The sequence below is a fragment of the Thermobia domestica genome, chromosome 6, assembly GCF_964235325.1.
Source record: "Thermobia domestica chromosome 6, izTheDome1.hap1.1, whole genome shotgun sequence".
Taxonomy (NCBI): Eukaryota; Metazoa; Arthropoda; class Insecta; order Zygentoma; family Lepismatidae; genus Thermobia; species Thermobia domestica.
The window spans coordinates 116,631,316-116,654,926 of record NC_137459.1 but is presented as its reverse complement, the minus strand read 5'-3'; the positions used below and the strand labels follow the sequence as shown (position 1 = coordinate 116,654,926).

General features: G+C 36.3%; 1 protein-coding gene across 5 annotated transcripts in view; it reads right to left on the bottom strand.

Moving 5' to 3' along the window:
- Positions 1 to 23,611, bottom strand: part of LOC145688161 (uncharacterized) — a 351,061-nt gene that overhangs the window by 73,108 nt on the left and 254,342 nt on the right. For 3 of the 5 annotated variants that reach the window (XM_081761987.1, XM_081761988.1, XM_081761990.1), the window contains one exon: positions 19,853 to 20,097. The exons of 1 other annotated variant lie outside the window; for it this stretch is intronic. In XM_081761987.1, the coding sequence (XP_081618113.1) occupies positions 19,853 to 20,097 (245 nt within the window). Of the gene's footprint in view, positions 1 to 19,852; positions 20,098 to 23,611 lie in introns of those variants that run through there. One more of the 5 variants, XM_081761991.1, reaches the window with a different exon arrangement.

The window sequence follows — 23,611 nt, the reverse complement described above, 5'->3', positions numbered from 1 at the left end:
ACTACCGATAATCGATGTATCTATATACCGGAATATAAAAATGAATTTAAAAATGTTTGTCCGCGAACTCCTCCTAGACCGTGAACCGATTTAAATTATTTTTGATACATGAGAGGACCATGCCCTAACTTAATTTTTTATCAAGCTATTTTGATTAAAATAAGCGTCAACGGATGGATTGAGAGTCAAAATTTGATATCTCACGATTGCGTCAGCTTAGGAAGATGAAATTTGGTATATAAATTCTTGATTTAAAATAAGCGAACAAGTATTCATGTGTTTATGAAAATTCCCGTTTTAAGGAAAGGAGGAAGGTAGCATATATATATATATATATATATATATATATATATATATATATATATATGTATGTATGTATATGTGTATATTTTACTATAACTCTGGAACGTATGGACTAATATTAACCGAACTTAGTACACACATATCTTATAATCTCTAAAATATATTGTGGGTAAGCCACTTCTAGGGTGGTGAAAAAGGGGAATGTGTGAAAATAATCAACAAACAACATACACTAGTAATGAATCATTAGTTCCTATGGTCGCTGAGATGAATAATGATATTCTCGATGACGTTTAAGTCCACGTTCAGCCCCAATCGAGAGAGTAATAAAGCAGGGGTCCAAATTTATGAGAAAATTGAATATCTCACGATCCTGTCAGCTTAGGAGAATGAAATTTGGCATATAAAATCTTCATTTAAAATAAGCCGATCCCTGTCCGAGTGTTTGCAAAATTAAGCAATGATGAGTTTATTACGTACAAGACCTTTTTTTTTTTTCATACAGAACATGAAATAAAGTGAGGCAATACACGTGCTAAATATACATATTTCGAATTCTTAACCTGCTATTATTACAGTTTAGTCTTAATTCAGAAGAAAGAGGGCAGATGAAAATGCAAAGATTTACAATAAACTACTTAATATTTAATGTCATTGTAATTGTGTATATTTTATTTCTCAACAAGAATTTTAGGAATGATAAAAAAAAAAAAAAAGCATCAAAAGATTGCAATCTTGGCCAATAATTAGATTTTGGATCAGGAACCACAAAAGTTTGGAACGGCCCCTAAATCAGGTTTTAGTATTTTTTACGGAACAAGCACATCATACTGAGTTAAGTGGTACTTTGGGTTTGGCTACACTATATGTAGTTATCGAGATATGGGGCGTACAAGAAAATATTTGATCGAATAAAGTATATTCATTTTTTTGGGTCAGGAACACAAAATTTTTTCACGGCCCTTAAATCAAGTTTTCGTATTTTTTACGGAATAAGCACATCATACTGAGTAAATTGTTAGTTTTGGTTTGGCTACACTATATGTAGTTCTCAAAATATGCGGCGTACAACAAAATGTTTGACTGTATGAAATATATTGAGTTTTGTGGATCGCATGCACCAGTGAATTTCCATGAAAGATTATAAATAATCCTGACAATTTATATAATATTTATGAACGAATATCATAAACATAGAAAAATTCAACAGACATATTACAACAGGGTGAAATATCCTCACATTTCGGACAATACAAAATACATTTCATCCTGTAATAAGAGTTGCTACTCGAAACAAGTTTGAGGTAATTGCAAGGTGTCACCCTAGCCGAGTGGTCTAAGTCGTTCGGTTGTAGATCATGAGGTGCTATTAAAGGTTAGTTCGAGTCCCACTCGAGTACAATGTTTGTTTTTACTTGTTATCGCAATTTATGTTTGGTGTCCCTGTCGGATTCGATTTGATTAAATAGAATTTTGAATAGAGACAAAAAAAAAAGGGGGGGGGAATATATATATAGAAAACACAAGTAGCATTTGATTTCGTTTAACTTATTTATTGGCTACGGCCGACATTTTCTGATAAAGATGTGACTATTACTTTATTAATATTATGTTACTATTACTTTATTAATATTATTGTTTGTTCAACTAAGATCAAGGCGAATCGATCAGCAGTTACGTAAACTAAATAATAATTTATTGGTGAATATGCACTCATCCAATATATTTGCGAGATTTTGATTTTGGAAATGAAGTATATACATTGTTCAATAGTAAAAATATTACAATAAAAATATATTAGTAAAAATATTGATTAATTAATTGGAGTTAAACATGTATTTCCTGTCAGGCAAATAGAGATGACTTACTTTGAAGTGCAATCCGAAAAAGTATTCCGAGTTTTAACCCGACCAGAAATCGGTAATTTACACGATAATACAGGGTGTTTAGAAAGTAACTATGTAGTTTATAACTTGCCATATTTTCTTTTATTTTCCATTAACCACTTTAAACAACTGAAATTAACTCGAACGTAAACTTTAATGTCATGGACGTCAAATACGGTTCAAATATGTTAAACAATGGACAATGTTGTATTACTAATTGACAATCATATCAGTCATCACTTGGCACACCACAACATGGCACTGCATAGTTGCTTTCTGAAGAGCCGGTATTTTCCTAATTAGTATTATAATTCTTTATGTTTTTATTACAGTTCTTTATGATTTTGTCATTTCAAAATGTAGAACGAATATATATATATATATATATATATATATATATATATATATATATATATATATATATATATATTCTATTTGTTAAGAGAATCTTATAAACAGTGATGATTTAATAGGATGACCTCGGGAGATTTCGACACCTCCCCCTCGAGTTAAGAAATATTCCCTTTCGCGGTCATATCTTCGATCGCGTTCAATGTGGACTACCAGTGTTTTTGCAGTACTCCCTCCCACTGCATATTTATAATCCCCGGGAGAGAATTCCTGAAATCACCACTGATTATAAATAGTTTTTCCTTACTAAACTGAGGATAATAATGGAATAGTGAATACTTAATAATTTTTTTCAGCAATGAATTTTAGATTTGCAATGCGTGTAATGTTCCTTTCTAAACGAATTTGAAAGAAAAGGAGTTGCCAAAGAGTTATCCAAAGAAATGTTTTCAGTCTCTGGATGAAAATAGGAACATACATAAAAAATGACTTCCTACAGGGTTGGAACAAACCTTTTAATTGAGCGACTATTAACCCAAACCGCTCGACATTTATATGTAATCGCAGATCTTCCTTTGACTTCTGTGTAAAGTAGTTTTCTACTCCATACTCGTTTTTTTTTTTTTTTTTTTTTTTTTCGATATGACTGAGCTTGCGGTGCATTTTTGGAAGTTACAGCTCTTGTAATGTATAAAGGTATTTTGCGAATAAATTACATTCGATTTTACGTCCTAATAAATTACATAAAATGGGTTGAAACCGTGAAATGATTGAGGTTGGAGTAATCGTAAATGTTTTCGTAGTTAGAAGTCTACATATGCAAACCCGCTTAACAAATCCGCTTAAGAGTTAAACTGCATTATTAAGTACCCACAGAATTGAGAACCGTCATTGTTCCTGATTGTTTCATATTTTACTCAGTTTCTACCTTTCATGCGAGTACTAGACTACAAAGAACTGAGTATTGCTTCACAGTGTGCAACGAAAACTTCCAAACTGTGCGAATTGAATACTCAAATTTGAAGTAGTGCATCTATAAGTACTGATTGCAACCGAGTAATAAAATCTAAGGTAAATCTGTTCTTCGCACACCGAATACACATCCAAAACCAATTATTCGCTATTCCTTACTGTTTTTGTTCTATGACAACAAAGGTTGAAACCAAAAATAGTTTATTTCAACCACTTGCGGTTTGAACACAAGGTTAATGGAAAAGACGAAACCCATTCCTGGCAAGGTGAATCGATTCTTTTTTAAAATATCTCGATATCTCTAATCATTTTTTCTGTGTAGAAATTAATATTAAAACCGGCCGTATTAGTAAATTTTAACCACTTTCGGTTTCGGTAGAATGTTGTGGGTTGTGATGAAAGGTTTCCTCGATACCCTAAATCGATTGCAGAAAACAGTTTGTCGCTATGTATTACTATTTCTATTCTATGATGATAAATTTTGAAATCGGAAATGATTAATTTGAACCACATTTGGTTCGAATTGAGGGTTGATGAAAAATATACAACTTATTCTTGGAAGAATGAATCGACTACAGAAAACCGCATCTCGGTATCTTTTACCGTTTTTGGTCTGCGGAAATCAATATTGGAACCAGAAGTAGTATTAAATTTGAACCACTTCTTGTGTTGGTAGAGTGTTGTCGACAGCCATGCTATATTATCCTGAGACGCTGAACTGTTTGCAAGAAACCGTTTCTCGCTGTTACCGTTTTCGTTATATGACGATAAGCGTTGGAACCGGAAATTACTAATTTCAACTATTTCCAGTCTGAATGGAGGGTTAAAGGAGATGGAATCCTCTGTGTTGCGGATTGGGGATATTGAGTAATAGTACGTAACTCAGCGTAGTGCGGAAATCGCAAACCATTGGTTCAACAAAATTGGAATTACCTCTGGTTTTCAGAGAATGATTGGTGAGCAGTTGGTTTAGGTAAGAGAATTCAAGACTGACAGTTCGTCAGATGTATCTACAAAAAGTGTCCAAGGTAAAGAGGGCACACAGAACTCATGGGTAAGGCATCATGAAAGAACAGCAGTAATCATCCGGAACAAACCTAGATGAGAGGGATTGCCGCATAAAAAACACTGGAAAATGCAGTGACATCCGGAACAACTTGTTTCTACATGTCCAGTTCGACACAACCGCAGCTCCAAGGTCGGGTTGAAATCTCTGATTCTGTGGGCCACAATGTCTTGGTTTCCAAAGGGATCTATGCTGACGCTTACTGCTCGCGTCACTGTGCGTGATTATGTCGCCATTTTAGGGGACTATGTGCATCCTATGGTCCAGAGCTTGATTCCGGGCAACGGCGCCATATTCCAGATAATAATGCCCCATTCACACAGCTGGAGCCGTTGTGGCGTAGTTTAGGAACATTGGGATAAAGTTGAACACCTTCCCTCGGCCCAATCTCGGACTTGAACATCTGTGATCCGTTTTGGAGACACTAATCTGGCGCAGATTTCCACTTTCAATCTCTTACTGAACTAAGTAATGAACTGGACGCGAAATGGTGTGATATCAGTGGTAGAGCGTTCACCTCTGGTGTATGGGGTCCCGGGTTCAAACCCTGCTCCCGCCAAGTGAACTTTGTGGTGGACAAACATCGTGTGCGTGGGTTTTCTCGGGGTTCTCGCGTTTCCTCCCACTTTCTTCATTCCACCATTTCATTCATTTCACATAATCACCGTCTCCTTTAGCCTAACCGGCATAACTGTGGGACGTAAAACTCAAAGATTTCATTTCATTTTTGAGCTTGGTGGGGGTCTCTCTCAGGATCGGCGCCCTTGGGTAAGATTCATTTAACTATTTTCAGCTAATATTTTGCATTGGAGGCCAATGCTTATTGATGAAATCACGGAACTGAAATAGCATATCTACATTGTACCGAGAAATCATTTGTCTCTTATTTCTCTTTGATTTTTTTTTTCAAAAAGAATACAAAAATTCGTAGTAGATTGAATGGAATATCTACTTATACTGTACTCATTTTCCCCACTGTGTCTTTTTCTCAAGATGCTAGTGTAATTTGGTAATGTTTATTGTGAAACGCAAATATTCGGGATTTTAATATTTCTTGCGGGAAAATTTAAATCTCAATTTTGATCAGCTTGTAGTTCAAATAAATTGGACGAACTGAATAAAACATTGTAAAAGATTCGTTGTCGCTTCATGTACACAAAAGTGTTCAAAAAAGTAAGACTAACAATAAGATACATCTACTTTCATTACAAACGAATATACTCGTGGTTTTAAAATCGGTGATTTTCAAGTGCCTAATTCAGGCCTAAATTTTAGACAGTTTTAGTAATGTTTGCTTCCACGTACCTCTACCTCCAACGTACAAAAAAATTACCAATAAAAAATTATAAAATTTGGAACGACTTTTGTGAAGAAAATTATAAGTTAAGCGGTTAACTTTGTGCTGGAATACGTTACAAGGAAAATCAAAGATAGCAACCAGGGCCTACAGTTGAACGGTATTCATCAGGTTATGTCATATGCTGATGATGTAAATTTAATAGGTGATGATAGAACAATAGAAAGAAATGCAGAGATCTTATTAAACGCTTGCAGGGACATGGGTTTAGAAGTAAATGCAGAGAAAACTAAACACACGGAAGTGCGTCGGGACCGTAATACGGCAAATTATTGATGCGTTAAAATATTAAATAATACTTTTGATAAAGTGGATACTTTCAAATACATGTATTTAGGATCACTATTAACAGACGAAAATCATATTCACGAAGAAATTAAATGTTGACTAAAAGCAGGGAATTCGTGTTACTATTCGGTTCAAAATCTCTTGTCGTCGCTAATTCTGTCGGTGAATTTGAAGCTTAAAATATATAAAACGATAATCATGCCTGTTGTTCTGTATGGTTACGAAACATGGTCGCTTACTCTGAGAGGAGAACATAGACTGAAAGTATTTGAGAACAAGATCCTGAGACGAATATTCAGACCCAAGAGGAATGGGAATGAGGAATGGCGGAAACTTCATAACTAGGAACTACATAACTTATACGGTTTACCCAACATTGTTAGGGTCATCAAGTCTAGGGGGCTTAGGTGGGCAGGTCATGTAGCTAGAATGGAAGAAAGTAGAAACGCTTTCAAAGTCTTGACTGGAAGACCAATCGGAAAACGACCGTTAGGAAGACGTAGGCGCAGATGGGAGGACAATATTAAGATGGATCTCGCAGAGATAGGAATACAAAGTAGAAACTGGATCCAATTTTCTAGGGATAGAAGTCAGTGGAGAGCTTTTGTGAACGCGGCATAGAACCTCCGGGTTCCATAGGTCATAAAGTTAGTTAGTTAGTTCCTATCTTTTAGTATGTCCTGTAGTTCTGTTGTTGTTGTTTGCTAACAGAATGATGTTATCAGCAAAACAAAGATGAATCAGTTGTTTCCTATTTACTTTTATGCCACTGTTTTTCCAGTTGAGAAACTGAAATACATATTCAAATACATTCGTAAAAAACTTATGGAAAATAATGTAACTCTATCCTAACACTTTTGTGCTCTTCGGTTTTTGCATAGCCAAGTAGTTGAACACTCATAGATATTATTTGTAACTTTGGTATAAATTCCTTTGATACCGCTTGGTTTAACAGCGTTAATAACTGTAGATGTCTTTATAGGATTGAATCCTTTTCGATAATCAATGAACGCAACATACAAGGGCAATTTAAACTTGTTTGGCGTTTCTGTCTGTTTCATATTCAGATTGTTCTCTTGGTTGGGTGAGGTAAAACTGTCTTCTAAGAAGTGTAATAGTTCTTCCGAAGCATTTTGTAAATTACATGGAGTACATTTCTAGATCTGTAACTGTGTATCTAAGGATCTCTATCTGTAGCAGTATAACCACTGTACTTCTTTACTTGCACAGCACACTACCTCTTTGTAAGCATTTAGTTTAAAGTTGTGATATTTTTTTCTCGATTCCTCACCTGTTTTTGTAGTTGTATCCATCAGAATTGCTTTGCTATTCTTGCTGGCTTCTAAAATGTTCATATACTGGACCAGCTCTGTGATTTCCTAAGCATTCTCAAATGCGTTTCCGCAGTGTATGCACACATACCTACAGTAAATTATTCAAATCGAGAGCACAGAAACGCGGACAATTCTCTATCACTAAGCACAGGTGAAGAATACTACAGAAAAGATCTTTATTAGGAAATACAAGGGCAGTTAATTCCAAGATTTTTTTAAAATATTAACTATACCTAAGAATTCTCACTGCACGAATATGTGCAGCACTTCATGATGTGACAGCTTTATCGCTCACCTGAGCTAAGGCAGTGTTCAGTAAGACATGATTGGGTGCGGTGTGTTGTGAGATCCGTGTCAGAATGTGAAGTGGGTAATCGAAAGGAACATGGAATTTATTATTATTATTATTATTATTATTATTATTATTATTATTATTATTATTAAATTTAAAAAAAAAACGGCTAGAGGGTTACAAAATGTTGCGAGTAGCAGCACTCGATGATGTATCAATGAGTTCTGCAAAGACATTTCAGTGGATCGCCCATTTCCAAGTTGGAAGAATGTCCGTCGAGGATGATCCCCGTCCTGGTCGTCCATACATGAGTCGAGATGAGAAGTCATCCTGGTCAACCCATTGTGAGATTGGATCATCGATTGACTGACCGTGAAATTGTACGGAACTTAAAAATTTCAATCAGCTCATCTCACCAAATCTGACATCAGGACCTAGGGGTGTGGTGTGTAGTTGTTAATGACATATTTGTTTGGAGGGGTTGATTCTATATTTCTTTTAGTTTTTTTGTCGCACGTGTTTATATGCTATAGATGACCACCTACAATTCCATCCTGATGATGCTTTGAGAGGAAAGAAAATTCGTAGTTCAAAGGCATTATATACTGACGAAACCATCGCCAGATAGTCAGGTGCCATAAGAAGAATTTATCATCTACCTTCAAAATGATGCAAAATTTGGAAAACCCCTCTGAAGGAAAGCGCCGATATGTTCACACACTTTTCCAAAACAAAGGCAGAAAATAACAAAACTCATATCTTGTATTCCTGTACGCACTTCCTCCAACTGACTTCTTCCTCTACCACACTTTCATCTGGGAGGCGTTCTGGTTCCGGAACTTTCAGGCAATTTTTTCTTTCTTTTTCTTTCCTTTGGTACTTTGTAAAAATAATTTCGTATTATTATACTGTTATTCTATAATTCAGTTACACTCTCACTGAATTTGTATATGTATTTCCGATGCACAACTGTAATTTGTACTAGAGTAATTTTACTTTTCTTTCAATAAATTTTCAAACTTTCAATTAGTATAGCACATCAAAGGATCAGATATTTTTGGGTTTCTAATAATAGCTTCTGCACATCTGCCCCTCATATAGCAAATATAAAAGTTACGTTACGAAATAAGCATCCAAGAGCAATTAGTTCTGAGTATTGGATACTACATATGAAGGCAACGTTCACAGGTGATTTTAATGTTTGAAATATAGCAGTTAATTTGTTATAATGCGATCAAATTCCACGATGCGTAATTAGCCAACAGAGCAATCTATACATGTATGTGTCACTCATTCACTGACTTACCAGATGTTTTAAGGCACTGGGAGTTGAAATTTGGAATTTTGTAAAAATAAATAAATAAATAAAATTAAATTAAAAAAAAAACTTTAGGATGTTTATTATACAGGCTTATCAAAACTTGCTCCCTAAGAGGGGAACGGAACTGAACATTTTTCGTCGTTCAGCGTAAAATGTTTAGACTTAAAATTTTGAACAAATGTTCTCTTTGAATTCAATGTTGTACATAATGCATCGTTTTACTAAATGTGACTTATAATAGTTTTGTCATCTGATGAAAAACGATAAAAAGTTCAACTCCCTTTCGCTCCCTTATTTCGCAATCGCCCATTTTATTCACACCCTTGGGTTCATGGAGACCATCTGTAGAACATTTGGAATTACTCCACCCGAACGTTTCAGAAATCTGCTGAACCCCTTGACCCGCAAAAGCGCAATTTTTCTTTCCCCTGTCTTAGAAGTTGCATTTGCAAAACTCCATCTTATTTACATTCTGAAGTTCATAGACAACAGTTGTACAAAATTTCAGGACTAGAATTAGGAATTAGATTTCAGGGCTTTTCGGCAGCCATGACCATGTTAGTCCGTCATGTATGAGGGATGACGTCTATCGGCAAGCACACTGCCCTGAGAATTAGGGAGGGAAGGAAGGAAGCGGCCTGGAACCACTATGTTAGGTACCATCTTGGCATTTGCCTGATGTGAATGAGGAAAACCCGGGAAAATTTAGCGCTCTACTAGGGTGGTTCAGAGATAAAGCGCTTATCTCCGGTGCGTAGGGTCCCTGGTTCGATCCCAGTAACGTTGTGGTAGACACCATTGTGTCCATGAGTTTTCTGAAGGTACTCCAGTTTCCTGCCATATTCTCATTGCACGAATTCTTCCATAATCATTCAATTGCTTTAATTATCGTCTCCCTCAGCCTAAAGGCATAACCGTGGGAGTTAAACTAACAGATTTCATTTCATTTTTCCCACTAAAACCTTACTCAGAACAGCTGGACTGAAAAATCTGTTACACTTTTAGACCGAGTGTCACCACCGGAATGGAACCTGAGACCACTCACATCAAATGCGAGAGCGTTAGCGACTACGCTACGCGGGGTTACGTAACAAAATTTCAGTTTTGTAAGTCCAACAGTTCAGAGATCCGGTGAATGGCGAAAAACACCGGACGAACAAACAAACAAAATAATAATAATAATAAAGGTGTTCAACCCCTTTTCTACTTCAGAGGTCAAATTTCAAAACCGCCGTCTTATCCACAGTTTATATATGCGCCATACATAACCGCCTTATATATGTGCCATAATATATAATTTCAAGCTCTTATGGTCAACGAAGATCGAATATTCCATGAAACACAGGTTTGATCGTCTTTTCTTTCTGAAATGTCATATTTTGCAAAATCCCATTGTATGCACCTCTTGGGTTCATGCAGAATATCTGTAAAAAACTTTAATTTCCCACTCTAAAAGGTTTTGCTGATGAAAGGCGACAGAAAGTAAAACCAGTCTCCCCACCTCAGGGGAGTAATTTCGCAATATCCAATCCACATTCTAGGAGTCAAGGGAAATATTTAAAGACACGTCCAATTTCTGCGTCTAACGCTTTGAGCGGCAGCTAGTGAGTGATTACTTTTTCCTATTAGAAGGCGCATTCCATCTTATGCACACACCACGATTGGAATGGTATCAATAGAAAAATGTACGAAGCCAAAGAAATGTTGAAACGAAATCTCTCAGTTTTACGTCCCATGGCTAAAGGAGACTATGATGATGAGAATGAATAGTGGAATGACGAAAGTGGGAGGTAACAGGAGAACCCCGATAAAACTCATGCGGGTTTTACTCAACAGAAAGTAAAAGGAATGTTCAAAATTTCTTTACTTACAGCCTTGAAGGTCGCATTAACCCTCCTGCTATCGCCCGCCAACACCCAGTATGCTTCGCGATTCCGCGGGCCATTTAAATGGTTTCTAATAATCTATAGTGTATGAAACAAAAGCGTATAGTATCACTTCTATTGTGCATAGAAACATGAAGTAAAAAGTATTTTGCTGTCTATGGTCTCTACTTTATTTTTTGTGGCATTCATGATATTTTTTTTTTTCAAATTCTGGGGGGAGCACAGGGACAAAAGCCGAAAATTCTAGAAAAAAGGATAAGTTTTTGGGGAAAACACGCCCGTTTGCCCGTTTTCAATTTGGTTGTAAAAGTAATAATATAATTTCATCCTAACACCTAAACCACACAGATTTCGCATTGGGAAGGTTGTAGCTACATTTTAAATAAAATTATACTAGTACCGACTGATACGTCCTACCTTTGGAAAATACTTTAGTGAAACATAAATTGAAACTTACGAGTTAATTAAACTTTTACGTTATATCTCATTAACTGTTATATGTACTGACGTCATACAAGCGTTATAATGAAAAGCTCAATGAGGGCATATTTTAACACCAACATTTGGGTTTACATAGAAATTAGTTTTCCTGTATTTCCTCAAACCTACATATCAGCGTTTACACTCATGCATATCACTTAATTCAGCTCAAGAAGTTCTATCAATGGTAGTGCGTTCCACGAATAACACTAAGGCATGTCTTCTGAAGAAACCAAGGCATATAGAAGGATGAAACCTTTTGTAACCCTCAAGGGGCATAAAAGACAATATTATGCTGATATGGAGAATCTCCAAGAGGGGGGCCTAAGGGGGTTACGGGAAATAACTACAAAATATTAAATAGTAACCCCCATCGAGTGGTGCCTCGTTTGAAAGGTGGTCACGTGTAGAGACTAGTTCTGGAAACTGCATGTCGCTAGCGTGTCCTTAGCTAACATTTCCGCCATCCGTAATGTATGGTCGAAGAAACACTGCAAAGCTGTAAGCAGAGAGAAAGATGGTAGCGTTTGGGACATACCACATTTAATGCAGGAGATGCTCGGAATGTGCACTGCCCACCTCCTGGCAGTAATGTAAAAATTGGACAAACTCCTCCCGAACACGGGTGAAAGTCATTACCTGTATGGAATGGCAGGCATCAATTATGCATTGGCGCAACTTCGCAACGCTGTTGGACTGTGTGCGGAACACCACTGTCTTCAAATGACCCCAGAGAAAAAAGTCGGGTGGAGCATAATTGGTGACAATGCTGGCCATTCAATGGTGCCGTGACGACAAATCCATCATCGCGGAAACACGACGTCTAAGTAGTCACGTACAAGACGGTAACAATAGGCAGAACAACCATTCTGCTGAAAAACAGATGGATTATTTCAAAATTCTTGGGAATTCTCTTCCACTGCCTCCACAATCAATGGTACAATCCGCGGCAAAAAACCTGCAACATGAGCATATAAGTTTATTGTGAAATGACGAAGTCGTTTGCTCCAAAATAAGTGTGCAAGGGAGGAGGACGAGGTTTATCCTGGCGTGATTCGTTCCACTTAAACGTTATGTTCATTCCCTGTGCTGTTAGGCGTAGTTTCACAATAAACTTACATCCTCATGTTGCAGGTTTTTTGCCGCGGATTGTACAATCAAGTCTTGCAGTATTGCCAGGCACTTCTCACCTGTTAATATTCCATCGATGAAGAGGGGCCCGATTAAGTGATTACCGAAGATACCCGCCCAGACATTCAGCAACTGTTTGTGTTTCGTTTTGCCTTCACGAAATACATGAGGATTTGTGTCACACTAGTATCGGCAGTTATGTCTGTTGACCTTGCCATTCAAGTAAAATGTACTCTCATCGCTGAAACACACGTTTGTCAGCACAAGGGTCCCACGCGCCAATACCTCACCCATCTACTTACGAAACTCGATACGCATATCGGGATTCACTTAACTCCTGGACCACACGTAGTTTGTTTGGATGGAAGTTACATTTTTCTTTAAGATTCTGTGTGTCATTGTGCGTGATACACCACACGTTTGAGTCACTGTTGTTATGGACTGTTGAGGATGCACAGTCAGCTCCGCTAACACTTGTACCTGTGTCTCCTCCGTAGCAACACTAGGGTTTCGAGGCTTTGGGGCATTGGCCAAACTGCCTGTCGCAAAGAATTTGAGTAATAAGTGGCGTACAGAAGAAACACTAATCGGGTTGCGCACATTTTGTCCATCGAACAACCGTACTGTTGCACTGTACGAACGATTCCTTGCATCGAAGAGTAACACAATTTCAATTCTCTGTTCAAAAGTCCATATTATGTCTGCAATGTAGAACGGTCAAACGCACCAGCAGAGACACACGTGTACGGCCTTCAGACCTACTGCTCCGGGTTGTAATGTAGCTCACTGTTGGTCGGAAAACCACATCTGATAGTGGTGCACGAGTAAATAGGGTGACTGCTCAAGTAATTGTGTCCAACACCAAAGGACCATCACGGGCAACTTGTCCTCATGAACTACATCTCTTCGCCAGCAAGAGTAGCAGTTCAACCGTAGCGTAGTGATAACACGTGCGGTTCGGGGTTCGAACCTCGGAGGGTTCATTTTCTCGTTAACATTATGATACTCTCTTTTCTATCTGTTTCAGTTCAATTTGCATGTTTTGTATTTGCAATTCTGTTACAGTGCTGAACATGTGGTACGTGTATTGTGCGTTCGTTCCAAACTATGCCTACGTTAAACTTTAGAATTGGTTGTGAACACGGTCTGGTCTCTACACATTATTACACAAATAATAATAAAATAAGTGTCGCGACGTCGTGAGCATTCAGTAAAGTGTGTCGGCAATGTAAAAGGGTTGGAAACCAATACCTTAGACGAGTGGTTCTCAAACTTTCCGATAGCGCGGACCCTCTATTCATTCGGGAAGTGATCTGCGGACTCCCATGCAATGCTAATCTGAAATTTCACACGGTATTAAAAATATACTTAATTAGAATTATTACTGACAAGAAAAAGATAAAGAAAAATAATGCAATAAGTAATTTATTCTAGATACATGATTGTTTCCTAGTGAAGGAAATTTCAATTGAAAATATAGTGACTTTCAAGACTAAAAATCATTTTAAAAAAAATGAAATTCACTTGATACACAGCGTTCGCAAATGTGGGTCACTAAATGTGAGGAATGAAATTATTTGTTTTTTTTTTTTTTTTTTTTTTCATAACTGCATTGAAATCTGGATTATTTTTTGTCTATCAATCTTAGGTACGATTCCACATTAAGACGATTTCGCTTTAAAGTTTTATTTAATACTGCATAGAGCAGAAAAGGTTTGCTCACAGAAGTGGTAGAGAAAGACAACTCTTCGTACTGGCAGCACACACGCAAACCAATTTGAGTCAAGAGTTACTCGCAGTGGCAGATCTAGGAACATATTTTGGGAGGGGTTTCTCATAGTTTTTTTTTTTTTTTTTAAATACCAGAATTGGGGGGCTTGATGTTTATAAGCATAGAAATGACTAACATTTACTTTTTTAAAAGATTTGGAATTGGTGGTAGTGGTGGGAGCTTTTGGCCACTTGAAGATGAAATCCATGACATTCCGAGGCATCGTACAGTTAATGTACGACTGCTTTTGAAAAAGTGCTCTAACAAAGAAGAAATTTCTCTCACTTGAAGTAGTCCTATATAACAATTGACCAGCCTCAGGCCAGAAATTTAGTAAAGTAGGAAAACATCTAAATTTACAAACGTAAGTATAGTTTCTAATTGCTTTCTTTTTAGTAACTGAAAAAAATATATTTCTTGCCTATCAGGTACGAGTTCCTTTTACTACAACACATTTAAATTTTTAGGCGTCGCGGACCCCCTGGATAGGACCTACGGACTGAACTTTGAGAACTACTGCCTTAGATCAATCGACTACACCAGGCAGCAAGCAAGTTCGTGTAAGAATTGTTGGGCCTTTCATGTGCTTTGTATCTTTAGAAAGGATATTGCATTTAAAAATATGTCAAACTCTATTAAGTGACCGCTCTTACTAACAGGCTTTCAGTGGAACAGCAGTGGTCGCCTAATACAAGTTTCACTGTATATAACAGAACACTTTTTATTATTATTATTATTATTATTATTATTATTATTATTATTATTATTATTATTATTATTATTATTATTATTATTATTATTATTATTATTAAGAATAAATGGAAAGTAGCCCACCACAGAACTTTCGCCCAAACAGTCAATGGGGCGAAAGTTTGAACTTCGAAATGAACACTTTACTAACATGTAAACATATGTTTTCACTCGTATGCAAATCTTAATCTTAACTATATATAAAACTACATGAGCTGACATAAATTAAAAAGGTACTTCCGGTTGACGTGGAAAGTTGAAATTTTGGCATGATGGTAGCTTTCCGGGACTAATCGATAGGAAAATTGTCAAAAGTGAATATTTTAATTTTTAGAGGGTCTAGAGGAGGGATGAAGAATTTCCCCATGTTATTTAAATATATTTTTTTTTCTTTTTGACCTATAGTCTCATGTTTTAGGTACTTGGAATTGGAATAAAAGCTTCAAATTCGGTATGCTTGTACGTTTTTGTTAGGTTAACTCAGTAAATAAGTAAAAGTAAAAATTTCCAACTGTAGAGTGGTTTTATGGGGAACTGAAAAATTTTTCCCATGTTATTTATGTGGGACGTCTTCTACACCCCAATATGTTTAGACATTTCCGGCAGGATTAGAATGATGAGATTTCGCCTTCCGTGACTAACCTACAGCAAAATTGCCAAAAGGGAATATTTTTAGAGTGGTCTAAAGGGGGATGAAGAAATTCTCATGTTATTTAAATGGGTGTTTTTCTTGGGGTACAAAATCTTATCCTTTAGATACTTGAAATAGGAAAAGAACTTGAAATTTGGTAGAACTGTGGATTTAAGAGATGCGAGGACGTAAGCCGAGTAAACGTGAGGATCAGGGGGCGAAGCCCCCAGCTGTGACCAATTCAGGAAATTAATTAAGGAGCAAATGCAAAAAATTCACTCTTGATGAAAAGGTTGATACCGAAAAGATACGAGTCCGTAGACCGAGCAGATTTGGGGGGTCTGGAGGCGGAGCCCCAGTTAGCCAGATGCTAGTCCTAACTATATATAAAACTACATGAACTGACATAAATTAAAGGGGTACTTCCGGTTGACGTGGAAAGTTGAAATTTGGCATGATTGCAGCTTTCCGAAACTAACCGACAGGAAAATTGCCAAAAGTGAATATTTTTAATTTTTAGGGGGTCGAAAGGGGGCATGAAGAATTTCCGCATGTTATTTAAATGGTCGTTTTCTTGGGAAACAAAATCTTACATTTTAGATAGTCGAAATAGGAAAATAAACTTGAAATTCTGTAGAATTGTGGGTTTAAGAGGTGCGAGGTCGTCGGCCGGGCAAAGGCGAGTGTGTGGGGGTAAAGTCCCCAGCTGGAATAATTCAGGAAATATGAAGAGCAAATGCACGAAATTCACTGTTGATACAAAGGCTGATACGTAAGACATGCAACGCAGTAGGCCGAGCAAACGCGGGAGTCTGGGGGCGAGCCCACAGCTAGTCAAAGATTAAAATCAGGGTAATCTGAAAAGTCTATTGAGAGCATATCTGCGAATTACACCCTGTAGGGAATACCGTGTACACTTATTCAAAATTAATTAAATATGCATTTTTGGATTCTGTATGCGTGCCTTCCTTTACGCTGATAAGGACCACCATCCACAGCTTCTCGAATTCGAAATACGGTCTGTTAAAATTTAGCTTTTTCGCGACTTTGGACAGCCCTAGCTCTGAAACTATGCACTTTTGGTCATAGGTCCGTATGAACTTTTTCTCTTATTTTGATGTGAGGAATCACCTCGTACAGTTTGTCTGTCTAGTTCATTAACACCCTGTATATTTCATTAATTCTACTTCATCTTTTAGTTTATTGTGTGAATTACGTTAGATGATGAGAAATGATAAGTTTAAAGCAAATAACACATAATTAAGTTTCACGATTGTTTCGACAGAGGATGTGATCTGTACTATATTTTATGTTTACTATGAAAAGAAAACATTTGGTTATATTTTTCTTTAAATTTTGCAAACAAATAGTAGGGGAAAGTGGGGATGAACGGGGTACCCCCCATCTTCGAGGAGAATGAATGTTTCTTTCTGCCCCTCTCTCTCCTATGTGAGTGAAGCAGTATATACAGGGTGTTTCAAAACAACACCTACAACGTTTGGGAGGTGATTCCTGACACCAAGATAAGACGAAAAGTATAGACCAACCTGGGTGCACAAATGCTTCCTTTCGGAGTTATAGGCTGCCGAAAACTTGCAAAATGAACTTTAAAGGTCCATAGCTCCAAAACTATTGGGCCCGTCTTAGTTGGGTCAAGACTTCATTTAAGAACTAGTATATGCCCTATCTTAATATCCATGTTTCAGAATCCTACATTACTTCCGCAACAATTTTTATAGATGTAATTGGTAAGTACTTCAAATTATATGCTCATAGCCAAACCTCCTTTATAAGAATTGTTACGTGGGTATCTCAGGATTCTGAAATATGGATTTTTGGATAGCATACATGTTAGTTCATAAGTGAAGTCTTGATCCGACTGCTGTAGGTCCTATACATGGACCTTTAAATTTCATTTTTTCAAGTTTTCGGCAGCCTGTAACTCCGAAAGGAAGCATTTGTGCACCCAGGTTGGTCTATACTTTTCGTCTTATCTTGGTGTCAGGGATCACCTCCCAAACGTTGTCGGTGTTGTTTTGAAACACCCTGTATATAGTGCTTAGCAGAATGAATTCATTTCCCCTCTAACAAAGAGGTTTTTTTTTTTTTCACATAAGCAAAATGTTTATGGAAAACGAAGTTTTATTGTGGTCACTCATCTATCACGAAGACCGTGTATTAATGTGTAACAGTTATTCTAAAATTGTAATCAAAAAGAGGACAATATATATGAGGTGGCCCAAAAGTCGATATACCCCCCTGCATTGATCAAGTATAGCATTCTAGTTTATGGGTTTATTTGCTTCGGTTGTTCCGAGCTTAAGATATAAGTAAAAATACATTAAGAACAAATAATAAAGAAACTGAGTCTACCTGATGGATAAAAATAAGAAATGATATAAAATGCAGTGAGCTGATCTTAGTTCTTTCAATCTATTTATCCTCTTCTAGTGACAAATAATACAATATGTAAAGAACTATTGTGAGTTAAAACATCATACTTGTTATAGGCTGCGCATATAGTATAGGTGCAGTAGTATTTGCGCCGTTGCAACTTGAAATTTCGCTTTTGACCCCTTCAGTGATTGAATAATGAGCAAGATACAGCGACCAGAAACAGTGTTTTTCCATTTTTCTATCTTAATTTCAATCCGGACCATCTCAATTTCAATACAGTTTCTCAGTAATGTAATGTAGAGAGGGTCAAATTATTCGAAGATTACTGACGAACGTGAAGGGGATGTCCACTCTTGATGAAAACTGTACTACCAGTTGAAAATATTTGTACTAAATCAATTAATCTTATTTTGATCATATTTCTTTCTGGGAAAGCTGTAATGCATTCTCATGCACATATAATTGAAGCTATATGTATAAATGGTGATAGTGTTCAATTTTCCGTTTAGAGAAATTCTTCTGGATCTAAATATTATTTTCGGATTCTCTTTAGAAACGTGTTGAAGTGCACAATAACAAGGTGCAGTACCTTACATCTGCTTGTGTCATTAGCCTGCTGCGAGCTTCACATTCATTTTAGAAACACTGCGACATATCTATCTATCTATATATATACAGGGCCGTGCCGTGGGGGAGGCGAGAGGGGCGACGACCCCGGGCGCCGAAGTAAGGGGGACGAAAAAATCGGGAGAAAAAAGGAAGAAAGATAGGAAAAATTGCTTGGAATATATGTATGAGGACGCCGTCGTATACTCTCGCCCCGGGCGCTGATTTTCCACGGCACGGCCCTGTATATATATAAAATACAGAGAGAAAGAACGATTTTAACTGATACCCGATACGACGCTTACTTTGTTCCGTTGCGACCGTCCTGTTACCCACAGTTTCTGAATAAAATCTCGTTTAAAAATTCAACTGCAGATTAAAGAGTTGCGAACATTACATACAATTATTGACAATAACACTTTATTAACCAAAAGGTATATACAGATAGAACCTCTGGTGCGTAATATCACTGGTTCGATTCCAGGTTCCATAAAGTTGATTTTGTGTTGACGAACACTGTTTTTTTTTTTCGGGTTCTCCCGTTTCCTCTTCCTTTCTCATGAAAGAAGGTAAAATTTGACAATATAAAACCTGAAGACGGACCTGTATTGAACAAGAAAGATACGTATTCGTAAGAAAAACTTTACAGTGTTAGTACACATTTCTGTGACGTCCCCTCCTCCCTACACACACACACACACACACAAATCTCATATTTCAAACCTTCAGCTCCATCTCTGATTATAACTTGAGGTAGCACTGTTTCCAAATATTTTTGTAACAAAAAACCTGACACAGGGTATCAACATATAGATGAAATTTCAATACATATATATATATATATATATTCTAAACTTGATATATGCATAGTAAAAAGATTGTTTATGATTAGCAAAGAGTGTCAGTATCTGGCATTTCAAATCCACACTACAGACATACATATTCAAATAGTAACATCTAATGTGTATTAAATTATAATAAAAACAATAGTAACAGAAAAATAATGGAACGAAAATCACGAAATACAAACCTATTGCACCGTAGTCCGATCCTTCGTAAGTATAGGTAAAGTTTTTTGGATAGGATTCTAGAGCATTTTCAATTTCTAGCTGGACAATGACACCGGTTGAAAATTGAAAAGTATACGTCGTGAACGCTTTGGTTAAATTGATTTTACATCCACTCATGTTCACTTTGAACGCAGGGTACCCACTCAGATCTTCACATTCTGTTTTACCATAGAGATGGCAAGGACAGTCTGACTTGCTAGATATTCTAAGTGAGAGAAACGTGTGAAACACCATCTTCATATCTTTTTAAAAAGTATAATTAACATTTTCCTGTTTTTACAGTGTAAGTTACTTTCCACCTGAGAAGTACTACGAGCAAATTTATAATACGAAAAATACACACACCATGAAATCATTTAGATCACAAGTCGCTTGACGTGATTTGCTATTTAAAAAACGTTCCATAAATTCTCAGCCATGGAAATTAACTTTTAAATATTTCAACTTATTACTGTTCAATCAATACTTGTTGCAGTTAAAACTAATAGCGCCAAAAATTATATTGGTAGCTGATTCAGTGTAACGATTAGTAAAAGATCACAACAGAGCTGTTCGCGATTTATTACAGTTCTAAAATAATTGAAATCGTTGCATTTATTGAATCTTATCAAGCACAGTACACATACTCGACTTTGTTTTTCCTAATACAATGCAATATATTCTCTTTATAGTCTCCTAGCCAAATATGCTGTATTCATTAAACTAAACGAAGCAAATGCTTACACAAGTGTATGATCAGTTTTCAAAGATTTGTAAATTAATTAATATTCCTAGTATAATCCAAAAAAATTTTTCAAGTTCGTTTGATTGAATGATCTAAGTAAAATGTATATGTAATTTGCGTAAAGGTACTGTTTAAGTTTGTGTAGAAACGGTGCTTGCAATGAGTTGAAACCATGAAATAATAGTTTTGTTTTAAAACTCTTAAGAAACTGGAACGGTAAATTCAAAGAAATAACTTTCGATTGTCCCTGAAGTTAGTTAAATTTGAGTGTAGCGTCCCTTTCAGCAGCAAGACTATATGAAACGTGGACCTACAGCTTAACGTGAGATACAAACAAGAGCTTCCTGCCGGGAATTGAACCTGGATTTACCAGACCAAACTGTCATATTGAAATAACTATGAGTTACTTAATAAGCATTTCTTTTTCGACACTTTTCAGGCTGAGGTCATGACTGTTTTGGTATTTTGAATTGATTTTCAAAAAAGAGAAGTGTGCGTCAAATCCCGTAAATAAATAGCAAACCACGTTTGGCTTATTAGCTAAATTTTAATTTCATTTTTATCACATGGCACAATGATTAAGTAACAAGTAATATTACAATTTATTTCGTACAAACATACATCGTGATTTATTTTCATTTAATACATATATTATTATTACTATTATTACTGTCAGGAACTACTAGCAGCTTTAGTGAATTTTCCTACTCTTCAAAATTATAATTAACAATTCTTTCAAAAATATTAAATTTGTCTTCATTTTGAAAAAAATAAGTTTAAAGAAAGAAACAAAGATTAAATAAAACCAAACATTTAAGTATTCACTCTCAGCGCTTCATAATTACATTTTAAGTTTCTTATTTACGTATATCCTACTACATAAAAAATGAATCACCCCAGCAGTATATGCTATTTAGCTTTATTACCATCATCTTTTAGTAAATTGATAATTGTCTGTTGTAAACTGATGATTTTGATTTATTTTCTCGTAGTAAAACAATTCAAAAGGAAATTTTCTTCTAGTATGAACATGATCTGTGACATATTATAGACTAGACATCCAAGAGAAGCCAAAATTTTTATGTATTACAAAAAAAAAAATATAACACGTGAAGATCGGCTTTCCAGTTATTCAATGAAAGAACACTGAAATCTTAAGTTGTTTGTGTGCATTCAATAAGAGCATATACCAGAATTACGGTGCAAGAATGTTTCACACTTTTAGGTGCCTGTTTATCATACAAAACTCTTGGAAGGTTCCAATAGTCAGTAACATGACTGCCCTTCCTGGGTTACCTGGAGAACAACGTATCGTAAATTTTTAATCCAAAGCAGTCTCCGACGAGGCCATCCATTTAGTCTCATTCTTCCATTTATCTCAAAATACGGAAAACCTTGTAAAGTATCAAACACAAAGGCGGCCTCTTCACAGTTATAATTCATTAACCTGTATGTACAGTTTTACATTTAACGATTTCATTCGTTTCATCATGAACGCCTTAGCTTTGAACTTCGCATTAAATTTGAAAAATTGGTTAGCAATAGTTTCTAACTGTACTTATCTTGCTTTGAACCAATAATGACCTGCGCTGCCCACACCATCCCATCAATAGTGAAAGATCGAAAAATCAAATCGCGTTTCAGTTGTATCTATGGTATAAAAATATTCTCTTCGGAAATGAAAGGAAGGGAAATCTACGGTTAAATTATTGTATACGTATATATAAATGGATGTATGTGTATGTACGTATGTATATCCAGCGTAACTATGTAACGCCTGGAGTAATTTCAACCACTCTTGGCATACATAGGAGTTAAAATAGGGAAGAAAATAATGTGGGTATAACACCCTTAGGGGTGGGGGTGAAAAGGTGACGTAGAAATAATCGAAAATGATCGATATTAATGTCGATTCAATCGTTTTCGGGGTCACTGAGATGAACAGTGACACTTCCGATGTCTTTTTAATTCAAGTTCAGCCCTCATCGACATGAGAAATAAGAAGTGGTGAAAAATAAAAAAGTCCAAAATGATCGTGATTACTGTCCATAGTTTTCGAGGTCGCTAAATTAATTAGTGAGTCCCGATGAAATCGACGTTGCGTGTGGTTTGTAATCGCATCACAGGAAAATGGATATCTTATATATAAAAGAGAACGCACAAATCCTTTGTTCCCTCATCACGCTAATACGGCTGAACCAATTTCTTTCATTTTTGGGGGGTTATTAGGATTTGGACCCTAGATGGTTTTTATCATATCACTTTAATTTTCAATTACCAGTGTCTTCAGATAATTGACCATTCAAGTGTCCATAACGTACAAATCCTTTGTTAGTTCATCATAGGTAAAAATAAACGTATTTATATGCAACCCGCATGACCGTGTCACTCGGCGGGTTAACATAAATGACAGGCGATATAATGTTAACATTTACTGCAATCTACTATGGTTTTTATCATATCACTTGAAAGCGAAAAAGTAAAAATTATCTAAGTAACAAAGTTTATTGCGTTCCGGGGTGACCGCAGCGAAGCGGGGCGGGTTAACATAAATGACAGGCGATATAATGTTAACATTTACTGCAATCTTCTATGGTTTTTATCATATCACTTGAAAGCGAAAAAGTAAAAATTATCTAAGTAACAAAGTTTATTGCGTTCCGGGGTGACCGCAGCGAAGCGGGGTGAACGCTGCTAGTAGTTAATACCTATCTCAAGCTTGGTTTTTAACATGTAACATTGATTAAAGGTCGCATCCTAAGGGAATAGAGGGGTACAAAATGTATCCCCAAAATATAGTATCTTATGGGTTTTTATCATTAAAATTTCATTGAAATGTATCCAAAGCGCGGAGGGAAAAGGGGGATAAGGAGTTCAAAACTTTTCCATAACCAAGTTCCTTGTGTGAACTTCCATAACTGATTTCCCTATGTGAACAATCAGTATTTTAACTAGATACACTTATTTTGATTGCACTTGAATCAAGTGTTTATGT